The following is a 19,128-nucleotide window of genomic DNA, read 5'->3' as shown; positions in this document are numbered from 1 at the left end:
GAGATTCCCACTTCTCAGCATTTTATTTTCTAAGTTTTCTTTTACCCAAATGTTCCCTGTTTCATGTAGAATTCATCACTGAATAAGCACACTAAGTCAGAGAAGCATAGTTCAAAGGAACCATCATAACATGAAGCGCACCGCTCCCGAAAAGAACACGAGCACCCTTCTTCTAAAATGCTTAGCAGCCCACCAATCAGAGAGCTCGCCCTAATGCTTTCCTAGTGCAGGATCCTCTCCTGTCATCTTAGCAATTTTCCTAACAAGGCTGACATACAACGACATCATTCCCATTTTCACAGAAGAAAGGGAAGGTAGGAGAAATGAACTCTCCCAAGGAATTATAGCTAGTAAGTGGCAGAATCTGGATCAGAATTCAAGTCTGTGTCCAAAGTTTATGAACTTCACCACAGATCCATTTTCTATTTCTATTTCATTCTATTTCTATTCCTATGGAGGAAGTCACAGGTATTATTAGACATATTTCTGTACTTGTGTAATTGAATATCACTGGTTAAGTAGTTTGATTGGGCTGCATGGAGCTCCTCAAGCTAAAACCACAGCAGATCCTTACATAAACCAGTTCACTATGCCAAGAGTTCTGTTTTATAGTCACATTTAGTGACCCTAACCTCACATAAAGTGTCATGTAATTTCACAACTATTAACAAAAGAAGTCCTAAGAGTAAGAGGTTAATAGTATCTCTATGAATAAAAAAACTTTCGAAATACTTTGTATTATTCCCTATTTTTTCATATTTATTCTCATTTATAAATAAAAGTTTAAATACATCATAAGCTCCTTGAGGACAAGGTCTACACCACTGACTACTTTTATCTCCCCTCATGGCATCTTATAAAGAGCAGGGTAAATAATGGACACAACCGAATGGAATCTGAAGAAAACCTTTATTCTTTCAAACTGCTTTTAAAAGGACTACTAATTACTGCATTAAAGCAGATGACCAAGAAATCACTTCCTGTGGGTTCACTACAGAGGGAGGAAGACAGTAAGTTCATACCTGAGATATCTTCTGGCATGTTCATTTTTATGACCGACCATGAGATAATAGCACCCCACTGCAAACCAAGACACCTAAAAAGTTTAAAACGTACCATGACCAAAGACGCTTAACCTTGAACTGGGAATCTGTAACAAGTCAGAGGTCCCAGCATATACTCTAGTTCAAGTCAGAAACGTCGCTGAGACAGGCTGTCTACTAAGGGTCCTGGGTGACACGAGGCCAGACTCTCTACAGCTCTTGCTCCAGGCGCTTCCCATCGCACCCCTGCAGCATCTGAATCTCCTCCTATGGCAAAGCCAGCCTGAGTCCCAGCCTCCCACCTGCACTGTGTCTTCCCCACCCCACCTTGGTTCTACAGATTCCACCTCTTCAGCTGACTTCTGTTGCACTGGTTTCGCCTCTTTATAAATTGTTTTCACACTGGTCTGGGGTGCAGATTCTTGTCTGAGACTTAAACCCTGACCCCTGACTTTTGTCTTTAAGGACATGGTTCCTGATTCCATTTTCAATTTCTAGGTCTTCATTCTGATCCACGGCAGTTTGGAAGACACAATGATTCAATTCGGTGCATAATTCAGTAAGTTATCATACATGTAATGTGAGAAAGCTACCAAGCAGTTATTAGCATTGCTTATGAGAGGTATGAGTATGACTTTCACTTTCAATATTTAATTTTTCTTCATGTTAGCTATTTCAAAATAATATGCAGATACAATTTCTGTAATCATAAAAAATAAAGATTTTTAAGTTATATACTAAAAAAATATATACTTTCATGAATTGAAAAAGTGAATGCTGCTTCTAATTATCATAAGCACTAGGAGATTCTGCTCCAACACCTTAAAATAAAACATTATTTGCTTGAATTTAAATTTAGCCTCTGTCTAAACACCTGTTAAGTATTTTCTTAAAGTTCAGGTAAGAAAAAAGACACTATAAGGGAAAAAGTTTATATTTACTTACAGGATTACTAGGATATAAATCCACCAATTTATGAGAAAGATAGAAAAGTTCTACATTAGAGAAAAAGAAAAAAAAAGAATAAAATTATTCACAGCAAATGAACTTTAAGATATGAGTTTCCCCCAGTTACAGCTCTTCACAATCATATAAATCTTGTTCTCGCAGCAATGATTTCATACTTTTCTTTCTTCCTGGATACAAAATCCATTTACCTAATGCCATATAGAAACTCCACGGAGCAGACACTACGGCTGTTTCACGTACCCCCACCTCCAATCCCTCAGCCCACTCCAGGCCCTAAGTGGGCGCTGGGCGCTTATCGAGTGACTAGCAGCCTAGATGAGAGGCACACGACAAAGCACTCCACGTGCTTAAGAGGCTATTTCAAGGGGCCTCGCCTGTCTTAAAGCCCAGGTTTCTTACTCCACGGGCCTAGTACAGACCGTCTTGACCACCCACAGCCAATCTGGTTGACCAAAGCCTCCCGTTTATGGAACCAGCAAGATGATGTGCTCCTGGGTAACACAAAGTCCCGGCATGTCACGACGACTCTCCTAGGGTTCAACAGCCCAGGGCGGCTAGAGAGCCTGCACTTCCAGCAAACTCCCCGGAGACGCGATGCTGCTGGCCCACAGGCCATGCCTGGAACAGCAGGGGCCCAGAGCTGGGGTGCCTGGCTAGTTTTCCTCCTGACCGAGCTGACGAGTCAGTTTAGAAGATTTAAGGGCAAATACAGTCCAAACCTTGTAAATGTTTCCAGAATATGGAAAACGTGAGCAAAAAATCTGCCCCCTTCCCGTTTCTAAACAGTTACTGACTCCTGCCATACCAGCTTTCTTATGGATTTTACAAGAAAAAGGGAAAAGGCACACCTGGCACCCAATGCTCTAAAGCTAACACACCTTGGAGCACAAATTACATTTGAGAAAAGGAAGCAGGAGTTAGGGATATAGACACAGTGTGCTCTGCTGGGATAACAGAAGAGACTGCTGGTTACTTGGATAAGCATTTCCTCCCCCAGGTGTTAACCTGCAATCTGAATTGTCCAGGATTTGTGAGACAGAATTTCCAGAGCTACAGAATATTTTTTGTCTTAAAAATTATTATTTTAATTTAAAGAAATTCTTACCATTTGCTTTATTCAGCTCCACAAGTGTCCCTATATGTACAGGTAAACAATTTGCATGGAAAGGATCTTTTTCCATTACTCTGAAAGTTAAAGAAACACACTATGTACATACGTACAAACAGTATGTAACAGCGCTCACTGCAATTAGCTATGCTTATCCAAACAGTCATTACCACATTACATACAATACTGTGGGCTAGAATACATTTTTACTTTCTTAACTCCATTATCTTCAGACTTGTTCAGTTAAGGCAATGATTAAGTTTTAAATGAAAGGGAAAATCCTGATTTATTCAGAATCAATAAAAATAAACATCACCACATACATTTACTTTAATCTAACAGAACTGTACCACATAAAATAACTGGTCTAATTATTTAGAAGGATCAAAAATAATATGAAATATTAAATGAATCCTAACTATCTGTCAATTAAAATTTTAGTGAATTCAGGGATTTTAAGCAACCCGAAAGATCCATTAAAAACAGTACATGTAAAGGACAAGTGTTAACTATGCACATGGAAAGACTGGTGCTGGGGGAGGAGGCCTGGCCAGTTAGTGAGCCTGACACCCAGAACCTATAGGATTTTATTAGCCTCTGCTTTAAGAAAGAACGGACTTCATAAAACTGTGTGCCAGACGGTATTCTCAAACTTGCAAATTATCTCCTGGGAGGGACAGGATACTCCCGAGTTAATAGAATAAAGCAACAAACGTGCATACACCTGTGTCAATATATTGCTCTTTTGAGATGACACGCCCCCCCACTCCCACCCCCCTGTACTCTGCAAATGGAAAAGGCAGCTTAAATGATCATCCATCAGTTTGACATTATTCAGAAAGCAGGTCCCATATATTTCTCATGTAAAATGGACTAAACTCTACGTTCCTGCACAAAAATAAGTGGATGTACTTACACAGAAGTCAGCTTGTAGCACATTTTAAAATCACAGTTATAATAATGTCTTTCAGCTAAAGACACGACCACATCCAGATTCTCCTGCAAACCATCTACAGACTCGGGGATAACAGTTTCACTAGGTTTATTATACTGAAACAGAGAAATGCAAACATGACTCAGTGTGCAGCACCGAATCAAAAGGCAGACTCAACGTGGCCCGAGTGTTTCAAGGTTTAACACAATGACACCTGTGAGATGCTCGAAACTTTTCTAACTTCAAGTATCACCAGTACTCCTCTCAGCAAGTCTAATTCTCTTCTCAATTTTATCACAGAATTCCATGGTAGGAAGTATTTTACAAAATAGTAGTTTAGGAAGCACGAGGAAAAAAATCCTCATTTTCACACATCATTGATTATCTGATAGTTCAATCTTTTAAAAGTATGAGTTGTTCCCGGGAGGCAGACAGATACTTTGGGAAGCTTTCTCAGGAATCACGTCATATATTTTAAATAATCTAAATCTGTCCTTGCAAATGTGCTAAACTGATAAAAATTAATTCCTAAATTCTTAGCCTGTGAAAGAATAGAGGACAAATTTAATGAAATAAGATGCTTATACAAAGCAAATACTAACTTGGTGTTTTTACTTACCTTTTTCAATTTGTTCTCAAATAGAAAACGTAGCAATTCCTGTTCTTCAGTACAGAGCTTGCTAAGAGGTAGTGATTCAAGAAGTTCTTTTTCTAAAAAATGTTGAGAAAAAAGGAACATCCTCACAGTATTTGTGGGGAAGAAAAATCAGCAATGAAAAATATTCTTCTATAGTTCTTGGTTTAAGTAAATTGAGCTCAAAAGAGAAAATAACAAGATAGAATGAACTGGAGAAAACCAAGACAGTGGTTCCAGACCCAGGTAATAAGAATCACCTTGAGGGCTCTGCATGAACCTGCCAGGCAATTCTAGTCATCACCAGACTTAAGAACCACCAAGCCACTTACCCACACTCAGCACTACGGACACTGTGGGGACAATTCTCTGCCGTGCTGGCTGTCCTGCGCACTGTAGGATGTGTGCAGGACCTCTGGTCTCTACCCACTAGATGGAGCAGCAACCGCCCACGCCCCACCCACCTGCAAGCTGTGACAATGAAACTGCCCAGACACCGCCAAATGTCCTCTAGGGGGCAAAACCACCCTGGCTGAAAACCACGCATTAGGCTAAAGTGTCTGAATGCCATTAATACAACATCTCCACTTTCTGTTTCTCTCGTTTATCCACCTCACACCACTGGCAACATACTAGGTCAATGGTTCTCAGCCCCTGATGGATCTCAGGATCATCTGGGAGCTGTAAACCATCTGAGGCCAGGGCCCCACCACCAGATTCTGATTCGACTGGTCTGGAGTTAGGACCTGCACAGTGATGTTTTTAAAACTCCTGGGGGTTTGAAGAGCAGCCATGTTGGAAATTACTGAATCAGATCCTGAATTCTTTACAACTTTAAATCACTCATCACATCACAATCCCTGAAGATTCTGACGGCAAGAAGCACCGCACAATATTGTATTTTGCAACGTGCTTCATGTTTGAAGATGTGAAGGAAGTTTAAACCTGTACATAATAGCCTGCTCTTGATTCTATAGATTTCAGAAAAACAAAAAAATCCAAACAGTATTGATTGTGCTAAACATAAAAACACCTGGGTTTCCAAACCTTCTTGGGCTGTCAACATGTGGTGTGACGTTAAAAGATCAAATGCTTCAAAGCAGTAGACGTCAAGCTTCAAAGCTTCTTTATAGCTGTAAGTAGCGAGGGTTCGGTTATCTAGAGCATCATAGATTTTTCCTCGTAAAAGACAAATAGAACTCTTTATCTGTTGGAAAAATGATGAGTGACATACTAAGTCAGCACTACTGAAATTAATTTTTTATCAAAAATCATATATTGTCTGAAGGCTAAGACTTTTTTTTTTTTACATCTAAAAGGATGTGCTCCATCCAATGTCAGACACAATATAAATTAATAGAAACATAAAAGCAAAGTAAAACTTCTCTCATCTATCTTCCTTAGGCTCTCCTCACTTCAACAAACCTTTATAACTAGCTTACACGATACTGCTACTTTGTTCATTACTTGTTCTGTCTCAAACAGGGTAATGATTTAGAGACAGCATACAGAGCATACGTATATTAAATCAAACACGAAGACCGTTTGATAGGTAGATCTCAATGAACGAACCTTAGTAAATATTAGAAAACCGGCAGCAATGCAGCACAGGGTTAGGAGCGTGGCCTTTGGGAACTGGACAGACCTGAGCTCAAATCCCAGCTGTGACACTTACGAGTGACCCTGGACAATGCTCTAACCTCTCGCGACTCGGTTTCCTCCCCTCATCTAACTCACAGGCTCTGTAAGGATCAGAGGTGGTACCATCGGTAGCCAGCACATGGTAAGCTGCTCACACGGCAGCCACCTCACTACTACCATTAACAGGAGGATGCAGAAATCTGATTTGTGTTCCAGATTCTGAACCTCAAAAAACAAATAAGTGAGCTTAAAGATGGTCCAGAGATGCAGCTAAAATTGGTAATGGGGACTTCCCTGGTGGCACAGTGGTTAAGAATCCGTCTGCCAATGCAGGGGACACGGGTTCGAGCCCTGGTCCGGGAAGATCCCACATGCCACGGAGCAAACTAAGCCCGTGCGCCACAACTACTGAGCCTGTGCTCAAGAGCCCGAGAGCCACAATTACTGAAGCCCTCGCGCCTAGAGCCCGTGCTCCGCAACAAGAGAAGCCACCGCAATGAGAGGCCCGTGCACCGCAGCCAAGTGTAGCCCCCGCTCGCCACAACTAGAGAAAGCCTGCGCGCAGCAACGAAGACCCGACGCAGCCAAAAATAAACAAACAAATAAATAAATAAAAATTGCCGTCTCTCAAACCACTAAAAAAATAAATAAATAAAAATGGTAATGGGATTCATCATAAAATCACAATTCAAAAATAGTAGACGACATTATGAGAGAATCTTAGACCTATGCAGTATCCTATGAGTTATTAAAAAAAGTAAACTCATAAAATAGATAACGCATTACAAATAAATCATGCATTTCTTAGCAGTTAATGGATAAGAGGTCCAAGAATAATGATAATCCTCAACTCCCTCATAAATGTATTTCTTCACAAAAAAATGTGCTTCTTAAAAAGAAAAAAAACCCTAATAATGTATGGTATTCCCACCTTCTTGAGATGAACAGTAGAGTAACCAAGTTCCTTCATAGACATGTTATAAAGAACAACTGGGAAATGGGGGATTGGTGGGTAACAGCTAAAGGGTACAGGGTTTCTCGCTGAAGTAAAAAAAAAAATGTTCTCAAACGGACTGTGGTAAGGGTTGTACAGCTCAGCGAACATATTGAAAACCGAGGTACTATGCACTTCAAATGCATGAGTTGCATGCTATGTGAATTACATCTCAAGAAAGCTGTTAAAAAAAAAGTTAACAGTCCAGATTAGCAATCTGACCCTGGGTGGTATTTACCATGTTACACTGTATCAGTATAATCTCTGCCAGCAAGGAATTTGCAATTCTATGCAGGCATGAAGTATACAAACTGAAATACACAAAATAACATAAACAGTAACACCACACCACTCCCTGGAAAGAAACAGTCTAAGGTAATCAAGGTTTCTTGGGGTAAGTACAAAACACTGTTGAAATACAGTAAGAAGGGAAAATATTATTCCACCTGTGGGGAGGAGTTTAAGGTATCAAATGTAAGAAGAAAAAGCTTAAGTCTGCCTGTTTCAGATTCAAGCATCTGAGGACACAATTACAACTTCTAACTGATGGCTCAGAAATGTCTCAGCATCTTCGTGGGTTGGGAAAATTAAGTAAGTTGGCAATCAAACTATTTTAACGTGATTGTACTCAAGTAAAAGAAGGTGATTTACATTTGCCCTACGATGTGGGCAATTCTTACTGATGCTACGGAAGCATGGCTATTACAGCGTTACTTACTGAGGACTGTGACATTTCCCAGTCACTGGAGGGGTCTTTCAAGCTACTTTCATCCTTCAAGCATTTCCCGAACAGTCTTTTGCTGATCGGCTCCTCCAGATCAAGAATGTCAAGAGCCTGCTGGTGTTCTTTTGCAGCAAACTGCAGAAAACAGAAATAGCGTTTGTCAACCATGACTTCTGACGCTAGATACACACACAATCACAGTAGATTTTAAAAGGGTAATAAATATTACACCCACTCATTACTTAAATTTAAAATGTCTAAAGTAGAATTTTCTTCAGGCATATGAGCTTTTAGTAAATGGAAAGTCAGTATTTTGAATTCTCACACTCATGGGAGGGATGTGTAACATTCATATCATTAAACCTTTATCGAATAAAACAAACTGAGAGCATACTTACATGGCATCTAGCTGCAAGGTAGCGACATGCTTCATACAACTAGGAAAGAAATTAATCTATTAAAAAAGTGATCAAGATAATATGCATCTTCAATCAAAAAGAAAACTAGAACCACGAAGTGAAGAAAGCCATTTTCATAATTCCTCTTTTACTCTCGCAGAGAAAAAAAAAGTCTTTTTAACCCATATTCATCATGAACCTACTGTTTACCAGTCACCAAGGATTCAAAAAGGAATAGGGACCTGCCCTCAAGGAGGTTGTGGCAGGGGAGACATAAACACAGCACATAGTTTCTTTCATAAACTATGAAAGAATCGCATAAAAAATACTAACCAGTTGAATAAGAAAACATCTCCAGGGGAGAGGGTAACTTAGGAGTTGGTCAGCATTCCAGCACTGAGTCTGAATAACTGTCACACATCTAAGGAACTGCAAGCAGTCAGCATGACTGGATACACATTCCATGCACTGATGGTGGTGCTGGGTCAGACACAGACTGGAGAGAAATCAAGAAGCACCTGGGGTGCCTATGAATGCATCTGACTTTATCCTGTAGGCAATAGGAAATCACTGAGTTACACTGTGAGTGATGTGATCAGATCTGTTTTAGGAAGACCACCCTCTGACAGTTTAAAAGATGAACTGGAGACAAGGAAGGTGGGGTGTGGGAAAGATGTTACTGGAGAAAAGAGAAAGGAGAGAGGCTAAAACAACAAAACAGACAAATTACAGGCCTGACACGTATGAATGGTAATGAGATAGAAAGGACTATCCATACTTTCAGAGCTATTTAGGAAACAGAATTTTCAAAACTTAGTGACTAGATGGGGGGTGGGGGGAGGGAAAAACAAAGTGACCGAGATTAGGAATAAGAAATTTTCTCTTGGACTTCCCTGGTGGTCCAGTGGTTAAGACTCTGTGCTTCTAATGCAGGGGGCGCGGGTTCAATCCCTGGTCAGGGAACTAAGATCCCTTATGCCGCGCGGCACGGCCAAAGAAAAAATAAACGTACACAAGAAATCTTCTCTTTACATTTAATATGAAAAATTGAATCCTTAAAAATATTTTGACATAAAAAGAACATATACCTAAAAGACTAATCTAATAACATTTTTAGAAAGCTTTAAGGTTCATACAATCACTTACTTTGTCCAGTTTTCGTGACCGAAGTGCATGAGCTGCTCTATGATACTGGGCTGTCAGGTAAAGACACTGAGCCAACCAGTAAATGTCCTGGGGTTCCTCTGGAGGGAAAATTACATAAATGGTCAGAGGTGCAAGGTAAAGTAGAAAGTTTTTTAAGGATAGAGAAATCAGAAAAAAAATCAGAATCTGTCACTTACCATGAGAGAGTGAGGCTACTTTATCTGCCCAGAATAGAGCACTCTGATACTGCTGCTGTACCCAAAAACAAACAAAAAAGTGGTAATTGCCCTGTTACTTCAATAGCTTTACACAGATAGGTATTATTAGAATGCTATATAATAAATCAGCATCTCAGTACAATAATTTTTTACGTGTAGTAAAGGGTCTATCAGTCATATCTCTATCTTATATCTCAGGTAGGTGAGTTTTAGTTCAATGGTGCAATAAAAATATTATTGGAAGACCTTTGATATATACAGTTGAAGAAGGTAGTTTTTTTTAACTTATACATTGCAAAATTGTATCAGCAGGTATCTAAAGAAGTAGATAACTTAAGTGATCATTTTGCAACATCTAGCCATTAGTAAGGTTCTCAGTCTTTGCCTCAGTCCTCCTGGATGCAAACCAGCAACTCTGTTGCCAGTCAATTGGGAGGAGGAATGCTTCTGGGACGGTTACAAATCTGCTCAATGTTAGCGCCTGGAGCGTGGAACCAGGCCTGTCTCCTTCCTCACTGCATCCCCAGAGCCAGAGAAAAAAGGCGCAGGAAGCATTTATTCAATTCAGCTGACTTACGGCAAAGCAAAATACAGCCCTTCAGCGTGCTGCCAAACATTCAGCTGCTACATTTCACATCGAACAGTTCACCGTGAACACGCTTTTCTCTCCCCTTCTTGGTTTCCATTATTGGGAGAGCACACATTTTACAAAAACTAAGTGACATCGCAGATTAAACTGATGCTGCTGATTCTGGAAACATTTCTTTCCCTTAAACACTGTCTGCTGTTCATTCAAGAGGACTACAGGGAATGAGAGTGTAGTTAACAGGAACTTTTTAAAGTACTGATTTTGAGACTACAGATTTGTTTTTTTATCTTTATTCAGTTAAATTCGGCCAAATAAAAATGACAACTAAACTTTTCAAAAATTTTCTATTAGCTAGCTAAATTCAAAGGCCACCCCGCAACTTTCATCCTAAAATAATCCTTCAACTTCCACCTAGCACGAAGTATGTACTGAGCACCTCTGTGTCCGGGGTGGGGCGGCTGCGGAGCGGGGCTTGAACACGTGTAAGGCTCGCCGCGCGCATTAGTGGCTTCACGCTCAGCGTTCCTCAGCCTCCCGGCTGCACAGGGCGGGGGGCTCGACCCCTCCCTTCGGGGGCTCTACCACGAACCAAAGCCCAGGCCCTTAGGACCGCGCGCCGCCAAGACCCCGACAGCAGCCGCCCCTGCTGCCTCCCGAGCCCCGGCCCGCGCTCCCCGGATCGGGCCGCCCACCTGGTCCAGGTACTGCCGGACGCGCTTCCGCAGCCGCTCCAGGTTCATGGCTGCGTGGCCGGGGTCCGGCGCGCACCCTCCCTCCTGCTGCCCGCCGGGCAGACCCGGCCCCCGCGCCGCCACCGCCCCAAGCCCCAAGCCCGGGACCGACCCCACCCGGCCGCGCGCGCCGCCCGGAAACTACCGCTCCCGGCCCGGCCCCGCCCCGGAAGTCCTCCGCAACTGCGTCCCTCCTGGAGACGGAAACGGGCTGCGCGCCGTTAGTGCCGAGGCTCTCTCTTGGCCCTCGGGTGGCCGGGGTTCTCGTGCGGCCGTGGACGCCTTTCCTCTGCAACTCAAGCCGCCGCGGACGCGCAGCCAATGACGTATCCGTGCGCGATTCGCTGATTAGCTCGTTCGGAGGCGGGAGCTTGGCAGCTACGCCCCGCGGGTTCCGTGGTTCCAAGTGTGACTCGCATTTCCCGTGTAAAAACGGCGGTAACCACCTCAGAGGCTGGTTGTGCGGACCGGTGGGTGCACACGCCGTCCCGGCACGTGATGTAGAAGTTCTGCCTGTGGTCGCCATGGCCAAGTGTCCCTTTCAGATTGTCTTTTGGCAAAACCCAAAGGCTCATTCCTCAACCTGAGGTAGAGGAACCTGTGATCAAAAACGAGTAAGAACTGGAAAAGCGGGTCTATTAAAATCTTGGATCCATACAGTGGAACATTATTCAGCAGCAACAGTGGATGAGCTGTTGACACATGTGTGAACCTTATGCTGAGTGAGAGAGACCAACCGCAAAGGACCTCATGTTGTATGATTCCGTTGACAGATTCTCTCATTGACCAAAGTCTGCCCAGGCTCCCCGAACTTTTTTCAGCTAGGCCTGGCTTTTGGACTTCCATGTTCCTGTCTGCCGTGTACAATTTTTGCAAGAATTCTGATGTCAGTTTAGCCAGAATCCCCCACCCTGTACCTTCCTTATCCACTACAATCTCCCAGGTGATATCTGATCACCCTGGCCCACCTTCAGGGAGAACCCTCCGAACCCTGATGCTTCCTCTTAGCCACTTCCTACTGGTGGGCCCCCACCCGGCTCCTTGGCTATACATTCCCACTTGCCTATGCTGCGTTCTGAGCTGACCGCGAGCTCTCCCTCACTGCGGATTTCCATCTCAATGGTCCCTATAACTGTGTTGGTAGTCCTCCACCTTTGAATAAAATCTTACAGTGCTTTAACAAAGGTCATTTGAATATTTTTTTCTTTAACACCATTTAAATGAAATATCCAAAATAGGCAAGTCAGTATAGACAGATAGTTGAGTAGTAGTTTTCAGGGGCTGGAGTGAGGGATGGGGTTGGGCGGATGACAAGTGACCGCTAAAAGGTCCGGGACTTCTTTCAGGGTTATGACAATGCTCTAAAATGGATTGTAATGGTTGCTGCGTAGCTCCATGAATAAACTAAAAGCCACGAACTCTACACTTTAAACTTTATGGTATGTAAACCATACACATGTAAACCATACATATGGTATGGTAAACTCTACATTATAAAGCTGTTAAAAACCCCTTTTTTGACAAGTTGAACGCAGAAAGAAACATCATTTGACAAATATGTTTCACTCGACTTAATCTGCACAGCATGGTGCCAGCAGTTAGCTGTGCAAAGATGAGAAAGTTATGCACCTGAGAGCAACCTCTGCTCATGTAAAATGTTCAGTCTAGTAGAAGGAAACGTGTGTAAATATGTAGATGCAAAGATGCAAGACTCATGAAGGAGTGGAGCGACTAGCAGGGAACAGTCAGTACTACCCAAGTGAGAAATCAAGTGACATGTAAGCAATTGAAATGGAGATGACATAATCTGAACTTTTCCTTCCCCATAATGAAGTTCAACTTTTAAAATAAAGGCAATGCATTCTCATTACCTAAAAACAATTTAATGTAGACAGGCAAACAGCAAGTGAAGTCAAAAGACAAGCTAGGGAGAAATTTGAAATCTACCATAAGATGCTAATTTCCTTTAGATGTAATAAGCCAATATAAAGAGACTGATGGCTCAAGAGAAAAAAGGGGGTAAATGACATGAAACTACAGTTCATAGGGAAAGAAATGCAAGAGAATAATAGACATATGAAAGAAAGCTCAACTTCACTCATAATAAGAAAAATTAAAATAGTGAGGTATCACTTTATATACAGCAGCAAAGATCAAAAAGTTTGGCAACACTTTGTGGCAAGAGTAGGGGAAACAGGCCTCCTCCTATATTGTTTTTGTGAGTGATGTTGATATACTCTCTGTGGTGAACAAGTTGGCATGTCTTCCATGCCTAAACATGTATATACTCTGCCCTAACGCTTCCAATTCTGGGAAACCTCTCATAGAGATGCATATTGCATGTGTGCGGAGTGACCTGCCCCATACGGATAGTCATTACAACATTGTCTGCAAAAGCAAAAAATTAGGGACAATTTCACAACCCATCAGGTAGGAAACTGATAAAAGAAGCCACAGCATACTCACGTAGTGGAATACCATGCAGCTGTTTAAAAGAACAGGCAATTCTACGTGCGGATATGGAAAAACCTCCAAGATATATTAAGGGGGAAAAAGCAAGGGATAGGGAAGTGTTTATCATATGTGACCGTTTGGGTAAAATAGAAAACTAAAGAATGGGTAGAAAGATCATTAAACTATCCCTGGGAGGACCAATTAGGCCATTGGCAGCAGTGCAATGCCTCTGGGAGAAGTGCTGGAAGTTAAACGATGGTGGACGTGGGAGAGACTTTTCCCTGGGTATGCCTTTGAGCTTTTTGCCTTTCAGACCATGTACTGTATTGCCTTTTAAAAGTAGATACAACCTTTATCGATATAAAATCCTAGGAAAGACAGAAAATGCAGAGAAGCCAAAAGAACATAAAGCTTCCCACAAAGATTCCGTGTACTCAAAAACTCTTCTCTCACTACTTTTGTGAGTTGCCTGCCGTGTCCTTTTTCTATGCATACACATACACTGGATAATATTTTGAAACAGTCCCTTTAAATTTCTTCTCCTGTGTCTTTCCCTTTCCTTCTCTTCCTTTCCCACCCCTTTCATGCCAGCAGGTCATAATCAGCTCCATGCTCATTAACTTGGGGTAGGCATATGGCAGGTTATAGTTCAAGCCATATTCTCAATTGCTTCTTTCATTTAATGATATTATATATAATTATGTGTGCATTACCTCCTTAGATTTTGTCTTTTTCTGTCACTTAAGTTTCGCATGGATGCGCTCTATAAAAGACTCCCGTGATGACGGTGTGTACAGACTGTAGGCGTTCCCCTGACCCGTCCCCCCTCTTCTCAAAAGCTATCACTGTCAATTGTTGTGCATTTCCTTCTCTCCTTTCTGTGCTTTGAATGCACATATGCACATTTACAAATATGTCTTTTTCTTTTCTACAAAAATGAGGGACACAGTATGTGATTATTCTGAGAATTGCCTTGTTCACTGGTATACCTTGGAGAAGTTCCCAGTCAGAACCTGCTTTGTTCTTCCTGATGACTGAAAAACGTTTCACGTTCTATTCATCAGACTAGGCGGAGTGATGATGCTTTACAAACTAACACTCCAGGTCATACCTCAGTGGCTGTGGTGGTTGATTTTATGTATGAACTTGACTAGAGCACAGAATGCCGAGATCTCTGGTTAAACATTACTCTGAGTGTGTTTGTGAAGGTGTTTTAGATGAAATTAACGTTTGAATCAGTAGACTGAGTAAAGATTGCCCTCCCCCATGTGGAGCAGCCTCATCCAACCCATTAAGGAGCTGAATAGAACAAAAAGGTACAGCCAGGGGCTTCCCTGGCGGTCCAGTGGTTAAGACTCCACGCTTGCACTGCAGGGGGCACAGGTTCAATCCCCGGTTGGGGAACTGAGATCCCACAGGCCGCATGGCGCCGTCAAATGATAAAAGCAAACAAACAAATAAAAAAGACACATGTTGCTTATCAGAGACACAACTTGGTTCAAAATCCATTTGATACAATCACCAGTTAACAAAATAATGGAGAAAAACGTGATTTAAGAAAAAAAAAGAAGGTGCAGCCAGACAGAGGTTGTTCTCTCTGCCTAACTGCTGGGTATTGACCTTCTCCCGCCTTTGGACTCGGACTGGAACCCACAGCGTCAGCTCCCCAGGTCTCCGGCTCGCTGCCCCAGACCCTGGCACAGCTCAGCCTCCGCAACTGCGTGAGCCAGTTCCTTACAGTAGGTTGACGTGCGTGTAGTTGCAGAGAGACATGTATCTTAAGAGAGCAACCGTTTCCTCCAGGAAACCTTTGAGCGCCCCCAAGTTGGGCTTACGTGTCCCTCCTACACTTTTTAGTAACACCATTGTGATTGCCAGTTCACGTTTTCACATTGCCCTGTAGTCTATATGTCCCTTGGGAGCAAACGCTGGTGGAGAAGGTAAGGAGAGGAAATAAATAGTCAGCCACTCCTGGTAGGGCTCTAATATTGTTTCCTAATCTCCAAGCGCTACCTGAAGTGGGTCGTGACTGATGTCAAAGTGTGGGCAGGGCTGTGCTCCTTCCAGAGGCTCTAGGGGAGAATCCAACCCCTTGCCTTCTCCACACCTGAGACACCTGCAGACACCCTTGGCTCCTGGGCTTTAAAGCCAGCAGCGCAGCATCTTCAAGCCTCCATCTGATTCGGACCCTCTTGCTTCTCTCTCACTTATAAAGATCCTTGTGATTATAATGCTTCCACCCCAATTACCCAGGAAAACTGCCGTATTTAGAACCCTTAACTTAGTCACCTCCAAAAAGTCCTTTTTGCCACTTTGGGTACCATATTCACAAGTTCAGGAATTAGGCATGGACATCTTGGGAGCTGTTACTCTGCTCACCACGTCGGCCACCCAAAGGCATGCCTTTATTACACCAGGGTAAGAAAATATAAATGGATCAGACAAAAGCCATCCTTTCTGCTGGAGGCCAACTCCAAGTGCATGGACTGCCATTTCCAGGACCATATTTTCTTCCCGGCACCGTAGGCAAGTGCTTTACCCACTGTTACTGGAGGGTAGTCGTGGGGTGGGGAGGGCAGCCAGAGGCAGACGTGAAGGTCCTGTGAAAACCTCAGAGCCACACTGTGGGAGGCAGCAAGTGTGCTGTCTGGTGGGAAAGGGTCTCTGAAGTGAGACTACCTCAGTTCAGATCCGGAGCAGAGGCTCCTCAACCTCCTGGTGTGTCATTTTCCTCATCTATCAAATAGCGCTCACTTCGTATGATTGAGGTGTGTGAGGCCTTAATGAGGTCATTCATGTAAAGTGCTTAGAATAACGCTGAACATCTTCCTGTGATCATGTTAACGTGAATATCAGGATATATTGCATTGCATTAGACGACATTATATTATGTTATGCGTGGCATTTGTTACTAGTGGCAATAGGTGTAGCAGAAGTCTTGCTAAGAAGCCTGGGCGGCACAAACGGCAGCGTGAAAATCTATCTCAGCCGTTTCTGGGTCCATCTCAAGGCCGGACAGTTTGCTCCACTCCGCTTGACGTCTCTGCACCAAGACAGCTCTTGTTTATCTCCTGCCCCACTCAGCTCCATGGAATGGCTAAAAAGCAGTGACCAGGCTGCCAAACAAAGTTTCTGGAATCTCAGGTAGGCCCGGAGTTTCTCTGTCATGCTAAGGCTGGCCAGGCGACTTGTCATACCCAATTTCATGTTTAGCGTCTTCACTGAACTTTTTTTTTTATTAACTTATATGTCTGTGTTAAAGTCATATATTTGAGATGAATAATTAGTAAAATCACAAATATAATCTAAAATTTTCTTTCCATCAAACTCATTTTTAAAAAGACAAAATAAAACAGTGAATTCAGTTTGGATTACAGCCCTCAGGAGCTGAATCATACTGACATTTTCCAGATGTGTTTGAGGGTCATACATCTTTTATTTCATTCCATGAGGCCAGGCTCTTCAAATGTCTTCAGGTATTAAAAGCTTTGCTGCAGGGCTTCCCTAGTGGCCCCGTGGTTGAGAGTCCGCCTGCCGATGCAGGGGACACGGGTTTGTGCCCCGGTCCAGGAAGATCCCACATGCCGCCGAGCGGCTGGGCCCGTGAGCCATGGCCGCTGAGCCTGCGCGTCCGGAGCCTGTGCCGGGAGAGGCCACAACAATGAGAGGCCCGCGTACCGCAAAAAAAAAAAAAAAAAAAGTTTTATTGCAAAAGGATTTAATAAAGTAAACACACCCTTGAAAGCACAGCTTGTCACGTTTTTCCAGTTCGTTCTTTGCTGTGCTTGATGGCAGCTACGGAAACTTCTCCACTGCAAGCAAATCAAGGTGCTCTCTTGACACTTGACTATGTGAAGAATCTAAACCTTGGAGAAGTTTAATTTCAAAGTCCCAAGAACCTTTAAGCAGTAACCAATACCCAAACGAGGCTTCTCCACTTTCACAGTAGCCTCCCATGTAGCACATCACTCACCTCACCACCTCGGGGGCAGTGTCACCTCCTTGCAGGACAGGGGTCTGAGTCCCAGGGATTTACTGAAGGGGCTTGTGCCCTTTCTGGCCACTGCTCTGAAGGGGCAAGCAGGACCCTTGGCTACCGGAGGATTTTTGCTAACGAGCCCACAGCATCTAGTTAAGACCATTTCTTTATCAAATGCTGTTGCTGGAAATATTTATAAACCATATTAGCCCACGTTAGGGAGTTAGTGAGTGTGGTAGGGGAACCATAGTGATGCAAGGTTCAGCTCCAGGTGTGTCATTCTAAGATCAGTGATGACGATGTGGCTGCAGGTGGCAACGGGTACAGGAGGGAAAAAAGGGCAAGAATAAAGCAGGAGCCTGCTGTGGAATATTTGTGTCCTCCCAAAATGCACATGCTGAAACCTGACAAAGACTTAGGAGTTACTAACACCTGCCCCTCACCTCCCTCGGGACTGTGGCCTGTTGTTTGCCCAGCAGCTCCAGGCCAGTGTCGGCCTGGTCAAAGGGCAAACTCCTCGGCCATCCAGAACCATCCCCCGCCACAACTCCATCCTCCCCCTTCCGTGGCCACGGTGGCAGTGGGAAGGTGGCAGGGTCTCCCTCCCCTTGGACGGTCAGTTGCTTGGTACCCAGGCGGCCAGCCCTGCGTCCTCAGGGGTCCTGGGTGCCGAGGCCCCACCGGCTACCGCAGGCCAGGCTGGCTTCCCTGGCCTCCGCCTCAGACGGAACGGCACTTTTTCCTTCGGGAATAACAACCTGAGCTGGATCTGCCTTCCCTGCGCTTCACGTTTCCGTGGACTTTGCAACTGCTGCGGTTGCCTTCAGGGCTTTAACCAAGGATGTGACATGAAACAGCAGCCCGTGTCCACAGGGCTCACTGGACTCACCGCGCACGGGGCTGCTCCCGGCATTTCCGGCAGGCAGCAGCGAGTTAAAAAGATGCGCCACCAGGTGGGCACCTGTGTGTGTGGTGGGAAAGACGCCCCCTCCGCTTGCCCCCGCACACCTACAGCTGTGACCTGAGTGCACCAGTTAGAGGTCACAGCTCAGGTGTCTGAGGGGTGGTAAAGGCCAAGGGCCAGCGAGGGACGCGGGACAGCGGGCAGGGTGCTTCCCTTACATCCCTCAAATCGCCTGTTCTTCAGCAGGAGTCACTTCCACTGTCTTCGAAGCGGGACAATGAAGAATGACACACAGAAAGAGAACAGGACCCCGATATCAGCAGTCGAATCGTGAATTACGTTGGACAGTCGTACAACTTCATCCAGGAGTTTCTAAACCCTTCCCCACCACCCTTCTTGCATGTCAACTTGTCTGAAGTCAGCCGAACACTGGGGAACAGCTGCACATGATATTTTATGAAGTACTAAGTTCTGTGAAATTGCATATGTATAAGTCTCTGTTTTGCTGTTTCTTTTAATGAGTCCTTCCTTAAACAGTCCATGAAATACAGTCAGGAAAACAGGACACAGATTTTCAGTCTGACCAGAATATTAAACATCTCAAGGGGTTTCTCATGAATTTAAATTACTCAGAAAAGAATAGAGAACAATCTTGTTCACTG

The 19,128-nt window shown here is 43.7% G+C and overlaps 1 protein-coding gene and 1 non-coding gene across 7 annotated transcripts in view; one reads left to right on the top strand and one right to left on the bottom strand.

Moving 5' to 3' along the window:
- The window catches only part of CDC16 (cell division cycle 16), a 28,197-nt gene extending 16,951 nt beyond the window's left edge, over positions 1-11,246 (bottom strand). For 2 of the 6 annotated variants that reach the window (XM_030856650.2, XM_060287904.1), the window contains exons 1-11: positions 11,091-11,246; positions 9,789-9,843; positions 9,592-9,689; positions 8,446-8,484; positions 8,042-8,182; positions 5,736-5,895; positions 4,674-4,765; positions 4,037-4,170; positions 3,118-3,197; positions 1,989-2,038; positions 1,023-1,096 (exon numbers count right to left, since the gene is read on the bottom strand). In XM_030856650.2, the coding sequence (XP_030712510.1) occupies positions 1,023-1,096; positions 1,989-2,038; positions 3,118-3,197; positions 4,037-4,170; positions 4,674-4,765; positions 5,736-5,895; positions 8,042-8,182; positions 8,446-8,484; positions 9,592-9,689; positions 9,789-9,843; positions 11,091-11,138 (971 nt within the window). In that variant the 5' untranslated portion in view covers positions 11,139-11,246. Of the gene's footprint in view, positions 1-1,022; positions 1,097-1,988; positions 2,039-3,117; positions 3,198-4,036; positions 4,171-4,673; positions 4,766-5,735; positions 5,896-8,041; positions 8,183-8,445; positions 8,485-8,778; positions 8,996-9,591; positions 9,690-9,788; positions 9,844-11,090 lie in introns of those variants that run through there. The other 4 variants (XM_060287901.1, XM_060287902.1, XM_030856651.2 and 1 more) reach the window with 4 other exon arrangements.
- TRNAR-UCU (transfer RNA arginine (anticodon UCU)) lies at positions 9,336-9,408 on the top strand. The gene has a single exon. It is a non-coding gene; the product is annotated as a tRNA-Arg (tRNA).
- Positions 11,247-19,128: the final 7,882 nt, after the last annotated feature.

Source organism: Globicephala melas, chromosome 18, assembly GCF_963455315.2.
Source record: "Globicephala melas chromosome 18, mGloMel1.2, whole genome shotgun sequence".
Taxonomy (NCBI): Eukaryota; Metazoa; Chordata; class Mammalia; order Artiodactyla; family Delphinidae; genus Globicephala; species Globicephala melas.
This window is presented reverse-complemented; position numbering and strand designations above follow the sequence as displayed.